This window comes from Neoarius graeffei, chromosome 2 (genome assembly GCF_027579695.1).
Source record: "Neoarius graeffei isolate fNeoGra1 chromosome 2, fNeoGra1.pri, whole genome shotgun sequence".
In the NCBI taxonomy this organism is placed as follows: Eukaryota; Metazoa; Chordata; class Actinopteri; order Siluriformes; family Ariidae; genus Neoarius; species Neoarius graeffei.
In genome coordinates this window covers 125227184-125250864 of record NC_083570.1, presented here as the reverse complement: position 1 = coordinate 125250864, position 23681 = coordinate 125227184, and the positions used below count along the sequence as shown (strand labels likewise).

Below are 23681 nucleotides of genomic sequence, written 5' to 3'. Positions count from 1 at the left end.
AAGTTTTTGTACAAGTTTCAGTTGATTAAACTGTCATTTTATTAAATGTCTGCTTTTGTAATAAAAAAGTACTGAAAGAAAAACCAAACACAGCATTGCGATTTCTTATCCATCCATTAAAAAAAAAAAATCCCTCCCTCCCTCCCGAAAATTTTTTTGCTCACCCGGTGGACAGGAAACGGATTTTTTTTTAAGGATGGCCCTAGTTCACACAAAGCCATCACATTATCCCACTGGACTGTAGATAAGACTGAATGAATGAAATGTTTGACATTTAATAATAAATGTTTTTGGTCTTTTGTAAAAACTGTCAAGTTTCTTTCAGTGTGTGTGTGTGTATGTATACACACCATTACACCTGAAACACCAAGGAATAATGTACAGCACGCAAATAAGTTCATATATATATATATATTGATATGAGATATAAATTTATTGAACTGTTACAGAAATTTAAACACACAAACTAGTTTTATCCAATAAAAATAAAACACTATTTATATTTTTATTTCTTTGGACTGGATCTGACTGATAAATTGTGCAGAGTACTGTAAGCAGTTTCATGCAGGTCACAAGTTGTTCCTAATAAAGTGCTCATTTCCAACATGGAACTGCAGGAACACGAGAGTCTTCATCACACACACAGATGTTCATCAAATCCTGAAAAGAAAAACATCTGGATTAATCCCCACACACTGGACTGCGGTACTTCATGACCACCAGCATGTAATCATCTCTGCTCCAAGAGAAACATTATTATCATCTCCTGTTTATAATTTAATCCAACATTTATTCAGTCTTCTATAAGATCTGTGTTCTAACATTTAGCTCCAACAAACGAGAACTTCCACAAGATCTAACAGGAAAGTGAGCAGACGTTTCCCATCACATCACTGCTCTTATCCAATCCCAGGCTTTGGAGCTTTTTAAACAGTAACTCCCACTGCGGTGGGTTTGATCTCTTGTTCTACATGTAGATTTAAGTGCAGACTTTAAGAAGAAGCCGAGGTGAAGTTTACAGGAAGGACAGAAGACACGGTGTGGAGGTGGAGAGCAGGAAGGAGTGTCAGAGTGAGTCAAGTGGCTCCTTAAATCACATATTTGTGGCTGTGTGGCATTAAAGAGGATCATTTTACTGAGTTTTGAGGAGAGTCGAGAAGAAAGTGTGCTGCTGATCAGAAACAGGGAAAAGCCGAGATCATCTTATTCAGACAAAAGCAGCAGGATGAAGTCAGAGACAGCAGGGTGTCACAAGGAGACGAGGGGCTCATTTACAATCACTCTCATGCACTCAGACGGGACATTTTGGAGACTTGGACTGACTCCCTGTCTTCTGCTTTCAGAGTCATTTTAAATCAACACTTTAATGACCACTAAACAACATTAAAGGTAATTGTGAGAAGGAAAAAAAATCCACATCTGATTAAATAGAACACAGTGAAAATGTCTAAAACTGGTTTCATTTCATGGCCTGGTCATGTGATCTTTACTGAAATTAAACAAAAATGATAACGAGGTTAAAAGATTTTTCTTCTTCCCCAACATTGAACTAAAAAAGTCATTACTCACCACAGTGCCTGTAGTTTGTAACGCTCATCATCCTTAAGAGCAGAGAGCAGATTCTTTCCTGAGTCTCCGATTTCATTCTCAGACAGATCCAGGTATTTCAGGTGTGAGGGGTTTGATCTCAGAGCTGAAGCGAGAGCAGCACAGCCTTCATCTGAGACACCACACCGCTGCAACCTGCAGAGACACAATGACACACACTTCACTGTCTCAGTTTATGATCATCAAGATTCGCTTCGCGTCTTTAAATTCGAGGTGTGTGTGTGTGTGTGTGTGTGTGTGTGTGTGTGTGAGAGAGAATATCGCTCCATAATCGTTCAGTCTGTAGAAGAATACCTGATTAGTGTTGGATGGAAATGATTTTCATTGGTTTTGTTAAACAGACTTTCTCTGTAATTTAGAACAGTTTTATTGTTCAGTGTTGTTTCTTCCAGTGGACACATGAACAGAGACTTTAGTGAGTTCTAGAGATTTCTGCAGCTGTTCTGCTCTCCTTTGCTTTCTCTTTCTCCTCCTTCAGTATTCCATGCTGTGCTCTTGGAGTGATTTTTGCAGGATGCCTCGATCTTAGGCAGAGGAGCAACAGCACTGAATCTGCTCTGTTTGGAGACAATTTATCTTCCTGTGGACCGAGTCACACACACTCGCTCTTTACAAACGCTGTTTTAGTCACGTTTTCCTGCTTCACACATCTCTACAAAATCTCTCTTTAATCAGAGTTCACATGAACAGCTCTTTCCTGAGAAGATCAGACGGTCAGTAATCAGACTGTGTGTGTGTTTTATAGAACAGGGTCGGACTCTCATTAGCTTTTGGAGAAGTCGTTATCAGAGAGGGTCACACACTTTAAAACCCAGAGTGTGGATGTTTAAATGGTTTATTCAGGACTGACAAGAACAAGTGCGAGTGTGTTTTCTTTAGACAGAATGGGTTTGTCGACTCTTCTGACTTGGATGAAGATTAGACCATGTTTTATTATTAATGAACGCAGAAAACCAGGTCATGTCAAAGGCTTCAAAAATGTTTCTGCAAACACAAGTAGTGAAATATAGATTTTTAAATCACCTGTTATGTTCAAATTGGTGCATTTTTCAATGTATGGTAGTGTAGGAGCCATATTTAGGTTGCTCTATGACTTAGGCCCAATCCCAATTCTAATTTCTACCCCTACCCCTCCCCCTTCCCCTTGGCCCTTCCCCTTGAAACTGAGCTACAAGGGATAGGGCTTGAAATTCAACCCCTACGTATTGGGATAGCCCTTCAATGATCGCATACGTCATCGCGTACCTCCGTCAGCAAAACGCGACCAAATGCGTCATTGGCTGCGACCAGCCGCTACAGTCAGAGCCAGAGGCAGAACCAGAAATCTCTGCTGGCAGGGTGTGATTTGTTAACTAACACCACTGAATGGGATATCTTTGGCGCTTCGTGCACCACATCCGACAGAATGAGGTGTCAGAACACTCATGTAAACAATAAAAGCGAGAATAACAGAACAAAACGTACGCAGTCAAGCAACCGAAAACAATACTCACTCCCAAAGCTTTTTAGTAGCAGCTTGGATTTCAGAAATCGCTGCTCATTCTCAGCTCGAAAGCGAATCAAGCGGCGTGTTTCCTCTGGATAACAACTTAAAACACATAACTAATGGAGAAAATACATTTATGACAATCTTTCGCCGCGGGAACCGCCATCTTTCTGAAATCCGCATGAAATCTCGCTGAAATCCGCATGGCATTGTGGGAAATCACTCAAACCCCTTCGTTCGGAGTCAGCTCCAGGAAAATCTCCGTTTGGAGGGGTACAGAAGCCCTCCCCCTTCCCCTACCCCTCCGCGTTAACTGGGATTGGGATACCCCTACCCCTTCACGTGAACGCGCAAAATGGAGGGGAAGGGCCAAGGGGTATGTCCAAGGGGTGAAATGGGATTCGGCCTTAGTATTTGTTGTTTCTATATGATTTAGTTTGGTAACCTGTAAAAGGAATTATGTTAGAATTATGTTAGATACTTACCTGATTGCCTTACCTGTCATGTGGTATGTAGCCACTCCCCTTGACGTGCCGGTGTGGCGCGTAACTGCAAGCTTTAATTAGTCCTTTGAATCAGGGGTAAGGTAGATGACGAGGCGGAATAGTTTTCCGACCGCAATAAGCCGAATGCATTGGAATAACCTACTAAACTAACAGAGCTTTACTTTAGTTTCCCTTTTTGATCCTTTGTTTGCAACCGTAAAGTAAACCGGAATTGTCTTAATGGAATAAACCACCATCTCATTTCATTGAACTTTCTGTGAGTGCTTAACTGGATTGTGTGTCGGGAACCTCATCAACCTCACGTGGCAATATTTGTTGCAAGGAATTGCTATTTCAGGTAGAGTTTTAATTTCAGAAAAGAATTCTTCTTCTTTACAGTTGTGTGTGTGTGTTTTCCCATGGATTGGTGATGTTTGTGAACCTGATGTTAATCATATCTGTAGAATAAAACAGAGCGTAGTGGTTGTGCCCTGTGATCTCCTCTCACACACACCTATTGATCCTGTTCTCCACTTTAGCTCCGGGTTACTGTATGAATGGAACAGAGTCAGTGGGTTTACTCACAGACAGTCTGTATTTATGACTAAATGTGGAATAGGAGATGATTTTAGTGAAAGCACTACTGAGGAAACCTGCATGGGTTTAATCCTGCTGATCCACTGAGCTGCTTCTGTAACGTAGATCTGGCAACCCTGTTCAGAGCAGCGAGACGGAGACGTCCTGAGAGAATATTTACTACTTTATCCTTTTATTACTATATTACTAGGGGCCCATGGAGCAAAACTGTAGGAACCCTGTTGGTTTTCTTATAATAATAATAATAATAATCTCCTAAAAGTAAGTGGACAGAAAACTGTAACTCACACAGGCACCAAACTTGGTTTATCGGGGCCTTTCACATGGCGTAATCCTAACTGTGGATTTGTTTACGTGGCCATGTTTAAGCTTTGCGTTTGACGAGCGGCACAAGTGTACACGAGTGATTGTGAGCCCAATTCAGTAAACATCTACAGATAAACTTATAGAAGTTACACAGCGAAATTTCTCCTCTGCATTTAACACCCATCTGAAGCAGCGAACACATGCGCACAAGTGAACAAATCAGCGAGCACGCACACGCGCGCGCGCAGGAAAAAAAAAATTATGGGTAAATTAAGAAAGAAAACAACTTTATTCATCACACCATGCAAACAGCACCCGGGGAGCAGTTGGGAGTTCGGTGCCTCGCTCAAGGCCGTCCCATATTAACCTAACCGCATGTCTTTGGACTGTGGGGGAAACCGGAGCACCTGGAGGAAACCCACGCAGACACGGGGAGAACATGCAAACTCCGCACAGAAAAGCCCCCGCCGGCCACGGGGCTCGAACCCACGACCTTCTTGCTGTGAGGCGACCGTGCTAACCACTACACCACCGTGCCGATTACATGGCTCTGTGATGCCTGCATATTTCAGCTTTTGGATGGAGCGCAATCTGCTGGTAGAATCTAAATGTTTGATCATTTCAGAGAGATAGTACTGACTGCAGTCGTCTCGATTTTCATTATTAACCATCGCGTTTTGTCCACAGGGGGCGCTAAAACTGAAATATTGTAATATCTTAAAGGTAGAGTGCCTTTAGCCACATGGCCCTAAATTCTCCGCTGTTTTTTCCTGCTTCACCATGACCCAATTCAAGATACCTTCACATGGTGGGCTTTCCCTGTTCACGCAAGGCATTGTGGGATATAAATTTGAAACAGGAGAGAAAAATGGAGGACGCGAGTGTGCGAATGAAACGTGAAAGACGGACTACAGTAACGGAAAGCGAGAAGAAAAGACTTTATGCTCTATACGAAGGAAAGGAAACGCAGGACCAAACTAATAAATATCGGCGGTCAGCGAGCACCTCGGTGTGATCAGCTGTTCGTTTAGCGACAGAATGATGGAACTGTCAGTGCACGCTCAAAGGGAAACCTGTAGATGGCAGTAATGCAACACTGTGGATGCCAGCTGCTGTAAAACCCAAAAGAAGAAGGTAAACCTGCGCATGCGCACACGGACTTCCTCTGTCTGCTTGACTGCGCGAAGCGAGCGATTTCATGCACATTATTTGCTTTAATCCCCTCAAATTAAATAACTTCCCAGCCCCAGAATGGCCTGATATTTTGTGAGATATTACAGAAAAACAGATATCACAATCACCACATTTCAGACGCAACTAAGTGACACCGATTTTATGAAATCGAAAGGCCGTCTCGCTTTAAGAACCTCTTAAGTAAGAAATTTAAAATCGGGTGTGGTCTCACTTGGCCCCTTATTGCTTGGATCCCGATGATCGCTGCTTGTGGCTATATTTATTACTATATTACATTATTTGAATTATTTAAAAATCGACAGAAAGACGGTTACTATGGACGGCTCCATTTAATTTTTCTTTAATTTTTTTTTTATTTAAAAAAAATTGGCTTTTAATCAATTCTTTGGCATTAACGTCTCATTTTAGTTTTCAAATTTTGTATTCCCGAGATCATTTCCACCATGTCACTGCTGCTCACACAGAGGGCAGTTAGTTTGAGTCTCAGGTGCAGTTTGTGGGATTCGTTACAGTGTTGTAGTAAATTTCACAGTGAGTTCAGACACATCGCAGTCGGATCAAGTCCCGTTTTGTGCTGCAGCTTCTCACATACGTCCATCTGACCCAAAGACTCTGTGACAAATCATCAGTGTGCAGTGAACAGAAACAATCTTCCTCCTCAGGACACTGATGATGAAGCTAAAACCTCTGCTTCAGTCTCACTATTAGAGAATGGGTCTTACTGAGGAGCAGGTCATGTGACTCTCAGAGAGATGATCTTACCCCAGTGTCTCCAGTTTACAGTGAGGATTCTCCAGTCCAGCACAGAGACGCTTCACTCCTGAGTCTCCCAGATAATTATTGGACAGATCCAGGTGTCTCAGGTGTGAGGGGTTTGATCTCAGAGCTGAACTCAGAGCAGCACAGCCTTCATCTGAGACACCACACCGCTCCAACCTGCAGAGACACAATGACACACACTTCATCAACAGATTTAATACTGACTTTAAAGATGATGAGTGTAGTGGTCTAACAAAGTCAAAACACTTTGGATGCTGTTTAGTTGTTACGCGCTTATCTCCAGAGGTGGACAGTAATGAAGTACATTTACTTGAGTTCTGTACTGAAGTCCACTTTTTGAGTATCGGTACTTTACTTAAGTATTTTTTTTTTAAACTTATGACTAACTTCACTACATTTGAAAGACAAATATCGTACTTTTTACTCCACTACATTTCTATCAGGGTCCTCGTTACTCGTTACTATGAAGCGGCTTTGAAAGTGGATGTTTTTTTCATTTCTTTTCTAAAACGTGATTGTTTATTCGCAGGTGACACTGAGACAGTCTATCAGTAATCACGAGGGTCACGTCACAGCCGTAGACTGGATAAAATCAAGTTCAGTGATTTCTCCACAGCATTATTTGAACACGATCAGTTGATGGCAGAATGGAAGGAGGCGGTTCTTCTGGGGAATGAACGCACCCATGGCCATACCGAGAACCCATCTTTCAGTTTTCTGAAAGGAATAAAGAGTTTTTTCGTTTTAAATGTTTGCTTTGTTTACCTAAAACGAACCACATCACGGCCTACAAAAACCGAATAGGCCGATAAATATAATATTTAATTGCAATTAGTTGCCAATACGAGTCACGATATAAGGTTACTAAAACCGAAAATGTAACTGAATAACATGTTAAGAAATTAAGCAAGTTTAAAAATGACTTCAGTTCTCCTTTAAGTCTAATTGTTCAAGCATAGCTTTGAAGCGGTTTAAATTAATAAATAAATAAAACCCCACAACTACTGGTCCCCAGCATCTTCCATTGTCTAACTGAGACTCGACTGAGCACACGGAAGGCACCATCTTCTACCTGAACAGGTGACCTAAGGCTCCGTCATAATAAAAGTTCCAAGCTGAGTGCCAGTAAATCAAAAGCAAAAAATATGAATCTCTAAACCAAAGCAAGTTTAAATTAAAGTTTGGCTCCTACAATGAGTGTGGAAAATTAATTTTATTATTCAGAACCAGGGCTTTACATTAGCACCCGCCCACCCGCCAAATGCGGGTAAAATTGGGCTTTGGCGGGTAATGACTTTAGTCCCACTAGCCACTTTGGCAGGTGGTTTATTCTGTGGTATGACAATATATTTTAATTGTAGTTTTCTCTGAAGGCATCTGATATAATAAACGCATTGCAGTGTAATATTACGTGCCTACAACTCCCATGAGCACCTGCATAAACATTCTGACAACATGTTAGAATTGTTTAGAACGTTCGTTAACGGCTCAGATAAAATCAGTGATAACCTGCGGTTAATGAACGAAGCAACAAAGTTGCTGACGACTGACAAGCGCACTATGTGGCGGCACATAGCTGAGTTTCAAACCCTGCTGCTCAGGGAAAAAGGGGCAGAGATGATCAGGGCCGGAGCAGCATTTTAAAATCACCGAGGTCCGTGATGCGCAAACCGCGTGCCGAAACATTTCCGCCATATTTCAATGAGAGGGTGAATTACACATCACACAAGAGATCTATTCCTGAAATTACTTTTAATAGTGTTCAGGCCTAGACATTAAGCATTTACCACTGGTGGCCCATTGGGCCAGCGGAATTGAAAAGTTACTGGCCCAAATGGAAAATGTGGTGGCCCGAATGCGCTCGGTACCCGCATTCAGGCCACCACATTTCATACAGTTCATAATACACTATGTCATTGATTTTTGGCTAGAAAAGTAGACTTTAGGGGTACATGTTGTTGCCGAGCACAGAGAGGCTGAAAATTTTTGCAGAATATCCCCAAGCCACATCATTGTAGGAGGCAATAATCTCATCTCCGCACAAAGTAGTGTCACTTTTTCATGACTCTCCCATAAATTCACAGCCCCCCTCCCCCATAAATAATGACCGCCCCCTAAAATTAAAAAGAGCCTTCTCAAGATTATCACAACTTATATTTTGATTTTGTACCTGAAAACAATACTGACAAAAGACAGTAACTCAGTTCAAATTACCAGCAATGGACTCAAAAACAGTCAAATCAAATTGAAATAAATATATAAAACGTTTTGCTTCTGAAAATGTGCACTGCACTGAAATAGCAATAAAGTCAATTTAAGGTTTATAGTTTAGTGTAATAGCTTTCCTCTTCCACACTCTCGTCTAAAATGGCAGGGCTCTACGTTAACATTTGAAACCGCTTGTCCTGTCGGGCAAGTTGAAAGGAAATTTACTTGTCCGAATGTGAAGTTGACTTGTCCGAAGAAATATTTGAGAAAAAACCCCCCACAAAACTATTTGTAACCCAATCTTTATGGCATTTGTTTCCAAATTCGCAACATATGCATAATATCTATGAATCAAAAGTAATCAATACTTGATATACTGAGGCAAAAGTTCAAAAATATAGTAAAACAGACTGATTGATACCATAATTCACCAATTATTCTGCTGAAGTTCAGAAGTAATATATCCCAATAGAATAGAAATTATGAACATAAAATTTTAAGAACAAAATAAGTATACTATGAGATCCAGAAACACTAACCATTATATATACAGCTTTGCTCCTCCTACTCAAGCGAGTAGGACGCTTCTTTGCTTTGCTCCTGCTTTCTTAATCTTTATTTCTATACTTTACTTTCTCATTGAATTTCCACTATTTTTTTTCTCTTTCTCATTTTATTTTTCATCTTTATAAGCTTTTAATTTAATTTTAATTTAATTTCCACTATTTTTTTTTTTTTAAATGCCAGGAAGCAAAAAATCCTGCAGAAAATGCATGGAATTAGAACAGAGGATTTCTATTCTGGAATCAAAGATTAATGCTTTGCCAAAGACGGACGAATTAAAAGCGATATCTCAGGAAAGGAGTACTGAAACAGTGGCTGAAAATACAGAGATTGCACTCCGACAGACTGAGGACATTGCAGATCAAGTGGAAGAATTCATAACTCAAGCTGTGAGTACTGAAAACTGGCAAATGATGGGTGCTAAGCCCAAAAACAAAAACAGAAGAGTAATTACTTCAACACCAGCTCGTTCTACAAATTACAATAGGATCTACAATCCTATGGAAAATCCACAGCCCATAAGGCTTCAGAACAAATTTGAATGCCTCAGGGATGTGGAAGAGGATTTGTCAAGCGGACAAACACATCGTAAAAAGAGATCGCACCAAGATCGAAGAGCTGTGAGAAGAGGCAAAAAGCAGCTCGTAACACCACCTGATCCCACAACCCTTGTTCTTGGTGATTCCACTGTAAGACAATTAAAAGGTTATGAGATTATTTGTTGTCTTCCAAATGCATCCATCTCTGACACCAAAGACAGCATTTTGAAACTCATATCCGAGCATAAAACTATTAAACGTATTGTGCATGTGGGAGCAAATGATGTTTTCAGAGAACAGCTGTTTGTCCAAGAGGACTTCAGAAAACTTTTTTCTGAGCTCTATAAGACTGGAATTCAATCTTTTATCAGTGGCCCACTCCCAGCGAGAGGAAGTTTTGCTTTTTCTCGACTCTTCAGTCTTAACACCTGGCTTGGAAAAACTTGTTCTTCATTTGGTATGAACTTTATAGACAATTTTAACCTTTTTTGGAATCACAAAGAATTTTACAAGCCAAATAGCACTGAACTCAGCTGGCTTGGAGCCAAAGTCTTAGCAGACCACTACAAACTTGCAATCTTTTCTCAGCCAGCACCGAGGAAAACAGTTGATAAGATGTCGCAGACTGACATATGGCCCTTTTCCACTACCCTTTTTCAGCTCACTTCAGCTCGCTTCAGCTCACTTCAGCCCGACACGGCTCGCGTTTCGACTACCAAAAACCAGCACGACTCAGCTCGCTTCAGCCCTGCTTAGCCCCCAAATCTCGCACCGTTTTGGAGTGGGGCTGAAGCGAGCCAAAGCGAGCCGAGTGAGGTTGGGGGCGTGAGCAGACACTCCCCTGTGCACTGATTGGTGAGGAGGAGTGTCCTCACATGCCCACACACGCCCCGCGAGCGCGCTGGGATCTGTAAACACCGTAAACCCGGAAGGAGAAGAATTACGAATTACGAGAATTTCTGAAGCCTTATGCGCCTCGCCTCATCTACACGCTCTTGCCAGTATTTATCCGCGTTGTCGGTGACAACAAGCCACAGCACCAAGACCAGCAACACTAACGACTCCATGTCCTCCATGTTTATTGTTTACTATTCGGGTCGTGAGACTACCGCTTAAAAGATCACTGATGTCACTGCTTGCGCTGCTTAACGACATCACGTGACGTCCACCCACTTTCACTAACTCCACCCAATGTGTCCACCCACTTCCAGCCAGCACGGTTCAGTGCGGTTGTAGTCGAAATGCAACTCCAACAGCCCCGCTCAGCCCGACTCAGCACGGCACGGCTCAGCCCGACTCAGCCGCGTTTGTAGTGGAAAAGCGGCAATAGTTACAAAGCCTAAACAATCATCTTTGCAAGTCGTCATCAAGGACACACAAACATCTGACTTGCAGGCCTCCCAACATTCAAGGACAGACGACTCCACTTCTCCTCGGATGGATTTCCCAAATAGCATGAAAAAATTGCTCCCAATGGCTACACTCTCTTTTTCCAGCCCAAATCTGTCGCGACAAGCAGTGTACCCAGTTCATCAAAATTGTGTTCGTCCAGGACTTTCAGCTGGCTACAAATCTTTTTCACCATCCAAAAGATACATGTCATCTCCAATCCTTTCACTCTCAAACCAAATGGAACATTTAGAAAGTCTTGTTTGATGTACTCTGGGTCCCTGCAAATGGGTGTAGCGTTGAAAAAAAGCTGGGACCCGATGTTGACACTATTCCTGTGTTGACAAGAAACAGAAAACATAGAGCACATTTAACCCTGGGGGTGAACCAATCTAATCTCCTTCCTGTTTTAAAACAGCATCAGAGTGCACAACCAAATATTACTTCTAGAATTTCTGTAAAGCTAGCTCTTCTGAACATTAGATCACTTTTAAACAAGTCATTTTTAATTAATGATCTTATTTGTAAACACAATCTTGATTTTTTGCTTCTAACTGAAACTTGGCTGGATCAAGCAAATAGTGCTACCACCCTTATTGAAGCAGCTCCCCCAAATTTTAATTTTTTGAATGTTACCCGACAAGGGAAAGGTGGAGGGATCGCAAATATATTCAAAGTCTCTTTTCAATGTAAACAATCCTCACTTGGTGATTTTATGTCTTTTAAACACTTATGTGCACTTGTTACATGCTCTCCTAACATATTATTATTAATTATTTATAGGCCTCCGAGACATTCAGCCAAAGTCTTTCTTGAAGAGTTTGGTGAACTGTTATCAGTCATTTGCTTAGAGTTTGACTGTCTTATTATATCTGGGGATTTTAACTTGCATGTAGATAATACTGATAACATTTATGCCAAAGAACTACTTGCAATTATTGATAACTTTAACCTAGTACAACATGTACAGGGGCCGACCTACTCTCGTGGTCATACCCTTGACCTCGTCATCACAAAGGGTCTTACTGTTTCTAATACTGTTGTTGACCTGGCCTTATCCGATCATTTTTGTGTTTTCTCTGATGTTTCTATGTCTCCTCACATTCAGAATAGCTCAACGACTATAGGTAGGAGAGTCATAAAAGACAACACGTGCTCTTTTTGAGCAAGCTCTCTCTCAGATCTCAACCAAAATGTCAGACTCTGGAGATGATTTACTGGAAATTTTTAATTTAAATATGACCCAAATTATGGATGATATTGCTCCATTCAAAATAAAAAGAGTCAATGATAAGCAGAAAGCACCATGGAAGCAGTACCCGGCTGTTAAACTGTTAAAGAGAGAATGTAGAAAGACTGAAAGAAAATGGCGCAAATCTAAACTTCACATCCATTATCAAATCCATAAAGAGATGCTTTGTAATTATAATTATGAAATTCGTAAAGCAAGACAGTCTTTCTTCTCCAACATCATCAGCAGGAATATGAACAATGCCCGTGTGCTATTTTCAACAGTAGAGAAGCTAACTAATCCCCCACCACAATTAGCACCTGAACTTCTCTCAGTTAATAAATGCAATGAGTTTGCATCCTTTTTCAAAGGTAAAATTGATTAAATACGGCAGAATATTTCTCATAATATATCTCAGTTGCAAAAAATTGAAAAACTGCAATCACCAATAACACAGATAGATAACTTTAACACAATGTCAGAATTTTGTTTAATTGATTATGAGACTCTTGAAAAAACTGTACAAAATCTCAGTTCCTCAAAATCTGAATTGGACATTCTGCCCACCAACTGTTTTAAGTCTGTTCTTCATCTTATAATTACAGATGTGCTTCAAATTATAAATACATCCTTGGAGACTGGCGTTGTTCCTGTGTCCCTAAAAAAAGCTGTTGTAAAGCCCCTTCTTAAAAAAAATAATCTGGATCCTTCAGTATTAAACAACTACAGGCCAATATCAAATTTACCATTCATCGGGAAAATCCTTGAAAAAATTGTCTTCAATCAATTAACTGCCTTCTTGATATCAAACAGCCGTTTTGACAATTTTCAGTCAGGATTTCGTGCCAATCATAGCACTGAAACAGCGCTGATTAAAGTTATAAATGACATACGTCTTAATACTGATGCAGGCAAAACATCGGTCCTGGTATTACTGGACGTCAGTGCAGCTTTTGATACTGTTGATCACAACATACTGCTATATCGACTTGAACACTGGGTTGGATTGACTGGTAAAGTTATCAATTGGTTAAAATCATACTTAAAAGATAGAAGCTTCTTTGTTACCCTGGGAAATTGTTCCTCAACGTCAATGCCCTTGACCTGTGGTGTCCCCCAGGGGTCGATTCTTGGACCATTACTTTTCAACCTTTATATGCTCCCACTTGGGCAAATTATCAATAAAAATTCAATTTTGTATCACTGCTATGCAGATGATACCCAAATTTATTTTGCTCTATCACCTAATGATTATGCCCCCCTTGAATGTCTCTACCAGTGTATCAATCAAATCAATAGCTGGATGTCACAAAATTTTCTTCAGCTGAACACAGATAAAACAGAAGTAATTCTATTTGGAAAAAAAGATGAAAGACTCAGGATTACCACTATTCAAAACTAAAGAAATGGTTAAAAATCTTGGTGTTTTCATTGACAGCGAGCTAAACTTTGACAGTCACATGAAAGCAATCACTAAAACGGCATTTTATCACCTTAAAAACATTTCCAAACTAAGAGGACTTGTGTCAAAAAATGATCTGGAAAAACTAATACATGCCTTCATCTCTAGTAGGGTTGATTACTGCAATGGCCTTTTCACAGGCCTGCCAAAAAAGACCATCAAACGACTTCAGCTGGTTCAAAATGCAGCGGCTAGGGTTCTCACACGAACAAAAAGAACAGAGCACATTACTCCAATTCTAAGGTCCCTTCACTGGCTTCCAGTAAGCTACAGAATTGACTTTAAAGCATTGCTGCTGGTGTACAAATCTCTAAATGCTACAGGGCCCAATTACCTCTCTGATATGTTGCAGCGGCCTAACCCAATCAGATCTACCAGATCAAAACAGAAAAATTTACTATTAAAACCAGTTGTTAAAACAAAGTGTGGTGAAGCAGCTTTTAGCTACTATGCAGTGCAGCTATGGAACCAACTGCCAGAGGACATTAAAAATGCTCCTGCTGTTGGCAGCTTCAAATCTAGGTTAAAGACCAAGCTGTTTTCAGATGCTTTCTGTTAAATAATTAATATTGACTTCTTTACATTTTTTATAATCTTTACTTTCTCTGCATGTTTTAAATTTATTTTAACTTTATTCTATTTTATTTTGCTGTTTTTTTCTTTTTCTCCTCCTATTTGAACTACTACTTCATTTTATTATTTTATTTCTACTATTGTTTAATTCTTATTTTCTTTTAATTCTTTTAATTAATTGTTTTAGAATAAAAATAAAATTATTTTATGTAATTTTATTTCTCTATTGTTTACTGTTTTTGTTTTTACTTCTGTAAAGCACATTGAACTGCCATTGTGTATGAAATGTGCTATATAAATAAACTTGCCTTGCCTATATATACACAGATCAGTACTCTGCAGTTCAGCAACAAATATCACAAAAACTAACATTATCATAAAATTTATGACTTGAGATATCACTAGTTTGGACAAGAGAAACAAATAACAATGCTACAAATAAAAACAACTGATAACAAAATTGACTGATTAATACTGTAAATCACTGATTATTATACACTGAAATCTAGTTATCAAATGACAAGATAATATATCTTATGAAAACCTCCACACCTCTACTGACTCACAGATGAATGGATACAAATAAAGTTTCTATTCATCTTCATCTATCAGCCCTTGAGTTCTGCTCCATCAATTGGACTCCATCAATCATTAATTTATTTTGAGAAATTGAAAACCAGAAAATTAAAATTATATATATTTTCATTTTTAAATTATTAATTTTGAATATATATCCTCCACTGATTAATTGTTGTTGTCTAATTATTCAGTGTGGCTCCTGTATGGTATTTAATGGTCAAAAAAAGATAATTTCAAATAATCCATAATTATATCTAAATTATAGAGCCCTGTTTCAAATTCCTAAGCTCCCATTACTAATTAGTTAATTAATACAGCCGGTAACCTAATTAGCAGCCCTTTGACAGCTTGGTATTTCCTTGATAACTTTCCCCACTCCTACCTCACTCCGTCAATCCACACGCACGCAGGCACACATTCCAAGCCCAGCACACCCCGCCACACGCTCGGCTATAAAATGAACACCGTCAACAACAATTCAGAGATTTGGAATTTACCACACACTCAACGTAAATATACAGCTGAATAATGATCCCGCCAACAGAAATGTCAACAAATCCACGTGTATGACACGATTAAAATCAATCATACACGACCGTTTACTTTTCAGCTCAAATACACGAAGCGGTATTGGCCGGTTTCGCAAGTGGAATATTGCGCATGCGCACATCACTCTTTCCGAATAGAAACATCCGGGGATTCATCAAAACAATATGTCGAGTGAGATGCTTCGGAAATCATGTGAATAAACTGATAAATTTGATATGTAACCCGAATATCGGCGCATTTTGGCACTTGTCCGATCGGACAAGTAACAGAGACGATGAAGTTGTCCGACATAAAGTCTCACTTGTCCCGGACAAGCAGACAACCGTTAATGTCGAGCCCTGAATGCGTGCACATCCTGCTGCCATGGTGTCACTGAGTGTGTCCCGATGGCCATCTGAGACTCTGGTAAACTCAGCCCTTCTCTCCTCGATCTGGCGCTCGACCAAAATGATGCTTCCGAACAGCGCCGAACATCTCGACGATGCACGAAGACGACACACTCCTGCCGCGGAGCAGAGCGTGACGTAAACAAAGACAGCGGAACTCGTATCGAAAAGGTGCATTTTACGAACAATTTCATCACAATTCTGGGTAAAATATGAGTAATAAAATTTAATTTGTATTGAAAACGTACTGGCCCGCCCGGGCCACTGTTTGGCCAAATTTAGTGGCCCGAAAGACGTAAAAAACACCGGCGGGCCATCGGGCAAGTGCTAATGTCGAGCCCTGGTGTTTGAACTGAATATCATCAGTTTTGAAAAAAAAAAAAAAATCCTGTATGTGGCAAGAGTAAGAATAGTTTAAGCGTGTTTAATGGTTTGATCTGGCCCAAGCAATGAGGACAAAAGATCCTCTAACCATGTAGCCTATGGAACTGAGATACATTAACAATCTGGCATCTGTTACACCTACACACAAAAACAGTCTGGGAAAAAATCAGTACACACCACCATGTTTTAGGCAAAGTTATCCAAGGCAAACATAAGTTGAAACTTTCCACTCTATTGCTTTGGCTTATCGAATGATTTATTTTTAAATCACAAATAAGGCAGGAAGGCTATAACTGCGCTGCTCCGAAAATGTAAATTTAACAGCTTGATGAAAGTGCGCTGATGGTTACCATGGAAACCCCGTGTCTCCTGCACTGCGTTCCTCCCCCGAGTCACGCACTCATTCGCTTTTGTGTTCTTGGTCTCAGAGCCGCGCGCACCAAACAGACACAGAAGACAGAATCAACATTTAACATCATTAACAATGCACTTTTTACAGAGACATTTTAATGTGATTATTTTTTATCCAGTTGAATATTTAGCATACAAATGTATTTTCAGCTCTTAAAAATGACCGAGGTTCGGACCACGGGGGCCTCAGAGCTGGACGCTAATAGGAAGATAAGACAGTTCAATGACAAATGGAAGTTCGGGCGAGATTGAGGACAAAAGATCACCTAACCATGTAGCCTATGGAACTGAGATACATTAACAATCTGGCATCTGTTACACCTACACACAAAAACATCGCCATCTAAGATGGCGCCGTGGATGGCTGCCTCGGGACTTTGCTCTCTCGTACTTTCTATGTTTTGTGTAATTGTTGTGTTAATTCTTCTTCATGCTTTCACGGAAAGCTGCTGCACTGAGGTTTATTAAATGTTTCCACATAGTGCTCCTGATAGGAGCATAATGCGGAGGTGTTTTTTTCCTCTCATCTCGCATTGCTCTGCCTCTCCTCCCCTGAGCTTTCCTGCTTCTGCTCTGCTGACTCGTCTTGTCTGAGAGACCCTTTCTGAATTGTTCTTCAAATCAAAATTCATGGATTTGATAAACTGGTCTCTTCACGCAATTGACACAATCTTCTCGACGAGAAGCCTGGGTTCGGGGGAACCAGCCTGTCCTGCCGGAACGTTCGCAGCTGGATATACAATGGAAGCTTGGGAGAAGTGTCGTGTTGTGTCGTGTGCCTGGCAGTTCTTTCTGTGGAGGACATTGAGGATATTTACCTATTCGGAACCATGATCACAGGACTTTTGCTGATTGGACTAGGCATTGCCCTGGTGTATCGAGGAAATCAGAAAACGGTGACAGCTGTTCAAAGCCCCATAAAGCTGCCCGACATGATTGAAGCGGTGGGCAGAGCTGTTGGCACTCAGACTGCGGCTGTTTAAAAACTTGAGCCGCTCGGTGGATTCCATATTGGAGAAGTTGATGGCTTTGCAGAGAGATATGGATCATTTTAGTGAGCAGAATGGACGAGCGGGGTAGTCTGCCACATCTACCCGTTTCAAGCCTAAACAAATTCCAATCTTATCTTCGGCTCTCCCAGCCAGCACTGCCTCAAGGTCGTTGCTGGAGCAACAATCTTCCCCTGAAGATCACTGCAGTTAGACTCTCTCTCTGTATTTCCTATTATTGCACCATTCCTGTGGTTTGTTTGTTTGTTCGTTTTGTGTGTACGCTTTTATCTGTGTTGTACTATGAAAGCTAAGTGGTACCGGAGTCATGTTCCTCGTGTGTGTTCGCACACCTGGCAATTAAAGTGTTTCTGATTCACAGCAAAACCGAAAATACCCTGTACTACGAAGACTGTAGAAAGTCTGGCAAAGACAGGCACCAGTAATTTTAAACTCAAAACTATAAAGGACCACGAAAAGTCAAATGCACACATCGGTACTATAACATCAAAACAGGCGAAGACGGCTGGTCACTACAGGACAGCATTGCTTTCAGTCCCTGGCTGTCATGAAGTTGGCTGAGCTGGAGAGGATGGAGCTGCTGTTTAGAAACGTTCACGCGATTGGAAAGAAGTTGATCCGCCCCAGCTATCAACTTACGGCCTGCTGGAAGCCTCAGGTCACGAAGACCATTTTTCATGGACCATTCAGACTCATCTGATGATGAATGTAATGAGGACATTTAATGTCTCTCTCTACACATGTTCACTCACACACACACACACACTATTAATAGATAATACATAATAATACACAGTACTTGCATATCAAAACATCAAATGTTTTTCAATGATAAAAGTTCTGAATTGGACTTTTAATATTAGAATCAGTTCAGTTGTCACTCTCATTATCTCTAGCCGCTTTATCCTGTTCGACAGGGTCGCAGGCGAGCTGGAGCCTATCCCAGCTGACTATGGGTGAGAGGCGGGGTACACCCTGGACAAGTCACCAGGTCATCACAGGGCTGACACATAGACACAGACAACCATTCACACTCACATTCACACCTACGCTCAATTTAGAGTCACCACTTAACCTAACCTGCATGTCTTTGGACTGTGGGGGAAACTGGAGCACCCGGAGGAAACCCACGCGGACACGGGGAGAACATGCAAACTCCGCACAGAAAGACCCTCGCCGGCCACGGGGCTCGAACCCGGACCTTCTTGCTGTGAGGCGACAGCGCTAACCACTACACCACCGTGCCGCCCCTGGAGAGCGCCATTTGTTCCTTATTTTTCTCTCCCTTTCTCCATCTCACTCGTCTTTTTCCTCAACTTTCTCCGGCTCAGTCGTCTGCATCTCTCCCTTTGTTTTCTACATATATCACTATCTTTCTTTTTCTTTCTATCGTCTTTTCATGTGTAACTTGCCTCTAACTCTCTCATCTGTCTGCGCTGTAGAGTCGCAATTACCGCCTGGAATGCTGCAGACTTGATTGGCTGAGTGGTATCACGTGGAATGGCTTAACTCGCATGTAATTAGTCTGTGCGTTTCCTCATCCACTAAACCACTACTGTAAAGACTACAAAAGCTGCACCGGGATAAAATAGAAGCGACCCGTCAGGTTTTAAGTCATAACCTTCTGTTTTGGTTGTAGGTTCGGGTCTGTATGAGACAGCTTCTAGGTCCGGACCCGGACCGCCTGTTAGTGACCTCTGCTCTGTAGGATAGGATTCTGCCTTCAACAGCCAATGTGGAATGTTCTTTTGAAAGCCAAATCAGTGGAAAAAAAACAAAGTTCATCAACTTAAAATCTGGCATGCTGACAGTTTTTTTTTTAAAACTTATTTTTTATTGGGTTTTCAATGACAGCATTCCAGTATGTACACTTTTCTCTATCCAGCTGTAGATGACAATTGTACACATGATATCCAAATTAAGATTACAAGCAAATAAGACAAACAAAACAAAAACAAATATCCACTCCCAATTAAATACATTAAATATATTAAATCAAATATACATATTCAGACATTCATATCCACAAGCACACATACAAATAAGCAGTCAGGAACCCACAGAACTTACACTAAAACACTAAGGCACTGTGTGGATTATGTAAAAGAGGTGGTAAGGGGGGAGGCTAACCAATCTTATTGTATTAATAAAGGTACAACAGGACTCCACCGCTTAGTAAAGATGGGCTTTTGGAGCCTTAATAAATATGTAATGTGCTCCATCTGATAGAGGTCCCAAACCTTCTGGATCCATGTGTTATATGAAAGGGGGGTTGGTTTCAACCATCTAATAGTTATGCACTTCAGTGCAGCTGTAAGTAATATATTTAAGAGATATTTCTTGGACCTCCCATTCAATCCTTTAGGAATTACTCCTAATAGAGTCACAGTAGGATCTTGAGGTATGTCCTGTTGGAAAACCTCTTTAAGAGAATCAAAAACCTCTCCCCAGAATGTCTTTAGTTTCAGACATAACCAGAATATATGGGTATGATTGGCGGTATGTGCCCCACAATTCCTCCAGCATGAGCTGGAATATGCCTGGTTCATTCTAGATACTATTTCTGGAGTCCTGAAAAATCTAACAATTATTTTCCACTTAAACTCCCTCCATGTATTTGAACTTGTGACCAGGTGTGCCTGACTACACGCCTCCTCCCAGACTTCCTGTGATATAACCATATCCATTTCTGCCTCCCACCTCTGCTTCATTTGTAAAGAGTTTTGTGTATTCATGGATAAAATATATTGTAGAATCTACTAATCATTTTTCCATCTCTATTTCCTGTTTGTATTTCTATTAGGAACTGTTCGATAGGAGAAGTTTTTATGAGTTTTCCCCATTCCTTGTGCCCTGTCAGAAATGTTCTAAGTTGCAAATATCGGTAGAAATCTGTCTTAGGGAGATCATAATCATTTCTCAACTGCTCGAACGTTCTTAGATGACCAAAACTGAATAACTGGTGCAGATATACCAAGCCATACCCTGACCACCTTCTAAAGCCCATGTCCAAATTATTAGGTGTGAAGCTCTTCATAGATCCAATGCTGATTAATGGTGATATTTGTGTCGGTAATCCAAAAGTTGACTGTATTTTAATCCAAATTTTAAGAGTGTTCTTAGTCCAAGTTGCCATTTCCTTTATGGGAACATCCAGGAAGGGTAGGTCTTGCAGAGACTTTAGCGAGCATAGATCTTTTTCTATATTAAGCCAACGTGTACCTATTGTTCTGAAGCCACGCTATCATCGGTTTCATTTGTGCAGCCCAGAAATAATATTTTAGATGATTGTCAAGTTTAAGGCCACCGTTTGATTTAGATAACTGTAGGGTTTTAAGTCGAATTCTAGGGTGCTTTTTTGCCATATAAATCTTGACATTTTCTCCAAATTATCGAATGTAGATTTTGGAATTTCTATAGGTAACATCTGAAACAAGTAAAAAGTAATCTGGGCAGAATGTTTATGCAGATACTTTCAACGTGCCCTAGCAGAGACAGGGGGAGCATAGACCACCGTTCTAGATCGTTATTAATGCTCCGAATTATTTTACTATAATTAGCATCGAACAGATTCTGCAGAGATGGGGGAATGTACAGTGGGGCAAAAAAGTATTTAGTCAGCCACCAATTGTGCAAGTTCTCCCACTTAAAAAGATGAGAGAGGCCTGTAATTTTCATCATAGGTACACTTCAACTATGAGAGACAGAATAATAATAATAATAATAAATTTTATTTATAATGCACTTTCTATTGTTAAAATCTCAAAGTGCTACAAAAAATAGATAAAAAGGGAAGTTAAAAAAAAAAGAGTTGCAATAAAAAAGTGTTGCACTAAAAAAAAAGCAGAGGCAATAAAATAAAAATGAAAAGAAGCAGAGGCAATAAAATAAAAATGAAAAGAAGGAACAAGATTAACAGTAGGCCAATTTAAAAAGATGTGTTTTTAAGTGTCTTTTAAAGGTTTCTGTAGGCTGTGGGGCCCTCAGATGGTCAGTGAGGGCGTTCCACAGCCTTGGAGCAGCACAGGAAAAGGCCCTGTCACCCATGCTGTGGAGTTTGGTTCTGGGTACGTGGAGGGTATTTGTGTTTGTGGACCGGAGGGAGCGTGTTGACCTGGGGGGTGAGGAGTTCTTGTAGGTAGTGGGGGGCATTTCCATTTATGCACTGGTGGGTGAGAAGTGAGACCTTGTACTGGATTCTGAAATGGACCGGGAGCCAGTGAAGGTTTTTTAGAATGGGGGTAATGTGTTCATGTTTGCGCACCCTCATCAGGATCCTGGCAGCAGAGTTCTGGATGTATTGAAGCCTCTGGATGTTCTTGCCAGGTATCCCGATGAGGAGTGCATTACAGTAGTCTAGTCTGGAGGAGACAAAGGCGTGGACGAGCTTCTCTGCATCTCCCAGGCTGAGTAAAGGACGGAGTTTGGCTATGTTTCTGAGGTGATAGAAGGCTGTCTTACAGAGATGTTTGATGTGGGTGTCAAAGGTGAGGTGTGATTCCATTTTAACACCCAGGTTAGTGACAGCTGTGGATAGGGGGATGTTTTGGCCAGAGAAGGAGATGCTGGTGATAGTGGAAGAGCGGAGCTGATGAGGAGTGCCAACCAGTATTGCTTCTGTTTTGGAGCTGTTTAGTTGTAGAAAGTTGTGTCTCATCCACGCCTCAATCTCCTCCAGACAGGTGGCCAGGGTGGATGTTGGCTGGGGAACAGATGAGGTGGGGGTTGTCCTGAGGTAGAGCTGGGTGTCGTCGGCGTAGCAATGGAAGGAGATACCATGTCTGGTGATGATATGTCCAAGGGGGAGCATGTAGATGGTGAAGAGTGTGGGGCCCAACACCGAACCCTGGGGGACACCACAAGTGACTGTGTGCGAGTGTGATTTTGCCCTACCCAGTGCTACGTGTTCAGTTCTGTCTGTCAAGTAGGAGGTGAACCAGTTGTGTACAGTGTCCGAGAGTCCAATGATGTGTTGCAGGCGGTGAAGGAGGATGTTGTGGTCGACAGTGTCAAAAGCAGCTGTCAGGTCCAGAAGGATGAGTAGGGAGGTGGAGCCGGCGTCTGCCGTCATCAGGAGGTCATTTGTGACCCTGACCAGAGCTGTCTCTGTGCTATGGCCAGGGCGGAAGCCAGACTGAAACTTCTCGAACAGGTTATTGTGTTTGAGGTGATTATGGAGTTGAGCTGCAACTGTTTTTTCCAGCACTTTTGACAGGAATGGAAGATTGGAGATCGGCCGGTAGTGGGAGAGGACATCTGGATCGAGGGTGGGTTTTTTCAACAGGGGTCTGATGACAGCAGTTTTTAGTGCAGAAGGGACATGGCCATCCAGGAGGGAGTGGTTTATGATGTTAGTGATGAGAGGGGACACGGCAAAGATGTTGGCCTTCAGCAGAGCTGAGGGGAAGGGGTCCAGAGCACAGGTGGATGGCTTCATTTTTGTGATGATGCGCTCCACTTCTTCCTGTGTGGCTTCTGAGAATGAGCAGAGGGGCTGGACAGTCGTTGGCGAGGAGTCATTGGTTTGCAGGGGTAGGACAACAGTGGCAGAGAGGTGTAACCGGATGTTGTGAACTTTTTGCCTGAAGAAGTTCATGTGCATGTTGCACCTCTCCTCAGTGGTCTCAGAGTGGGAGGCTTGAGAAGGTGATTTATTGTTGAGAAAAGTTGTTTGGAATTACCAGGGCTGTTATTGATGATGGAGGAGTAGAACTTGGACCGCGCATCCCTCAAAGCTTCTGTGTATGCCCTCCTGTGTTCCCTGTACGCCTGTTTGTGGACAGTCAGTCCAGAGGCTTTGAGCTGCCGCTCAAGAGCACACCCAGCCATCTTCATTTTTCGCAACTCACCATTGTACCAGGGGGCTGAGCGCGTGAAGGAGACTGACCTGGATGTTAGAGGTGAATGGAGGTCCAGGAGGCTGCTCAAGGACTGGTTGTA

At 41.4% G+C, this 23681-nt stretch overlaps 1 protein-coding gene across 3 annotated transcripts in view; it reads right to left on the bottom strand.

Annotated features, from left to right (window-relative positions):
• Positions 1-414: 414 nt before the first annotated feature.
• The window catches only part of LOC132882259 (NACHT, LRR and PYD domains-containing protein 3-like), an 84941-nt gene continuing 61674 nt past the window's right edge, over positions 415-23681 (bottom strand). For 2 of the 3 annotated variants that reach the window (XM_060915531.1, XM_060915533.1), the window contains 3 exons: positions 6439-6612; positions 1570-1743; positions 415-660 (listed from right to left, as the gene is read on the bottom strand). In XM_060915531.1, coding sequence (XP_060771514.1) covers positions 654-660; positions 1570-1743; positions 6439-6612 — 355 coding nt within the window. In that variant the 3' untranslated portion in view covers positions 415-653. Of the gene's footprint in view, positions 661-1565; positions 1744-6438; positions 6613-23681 lie in introns of those variants that run through there. The other variant, XM_060915532.1, reaches the window with a different exon arrangement.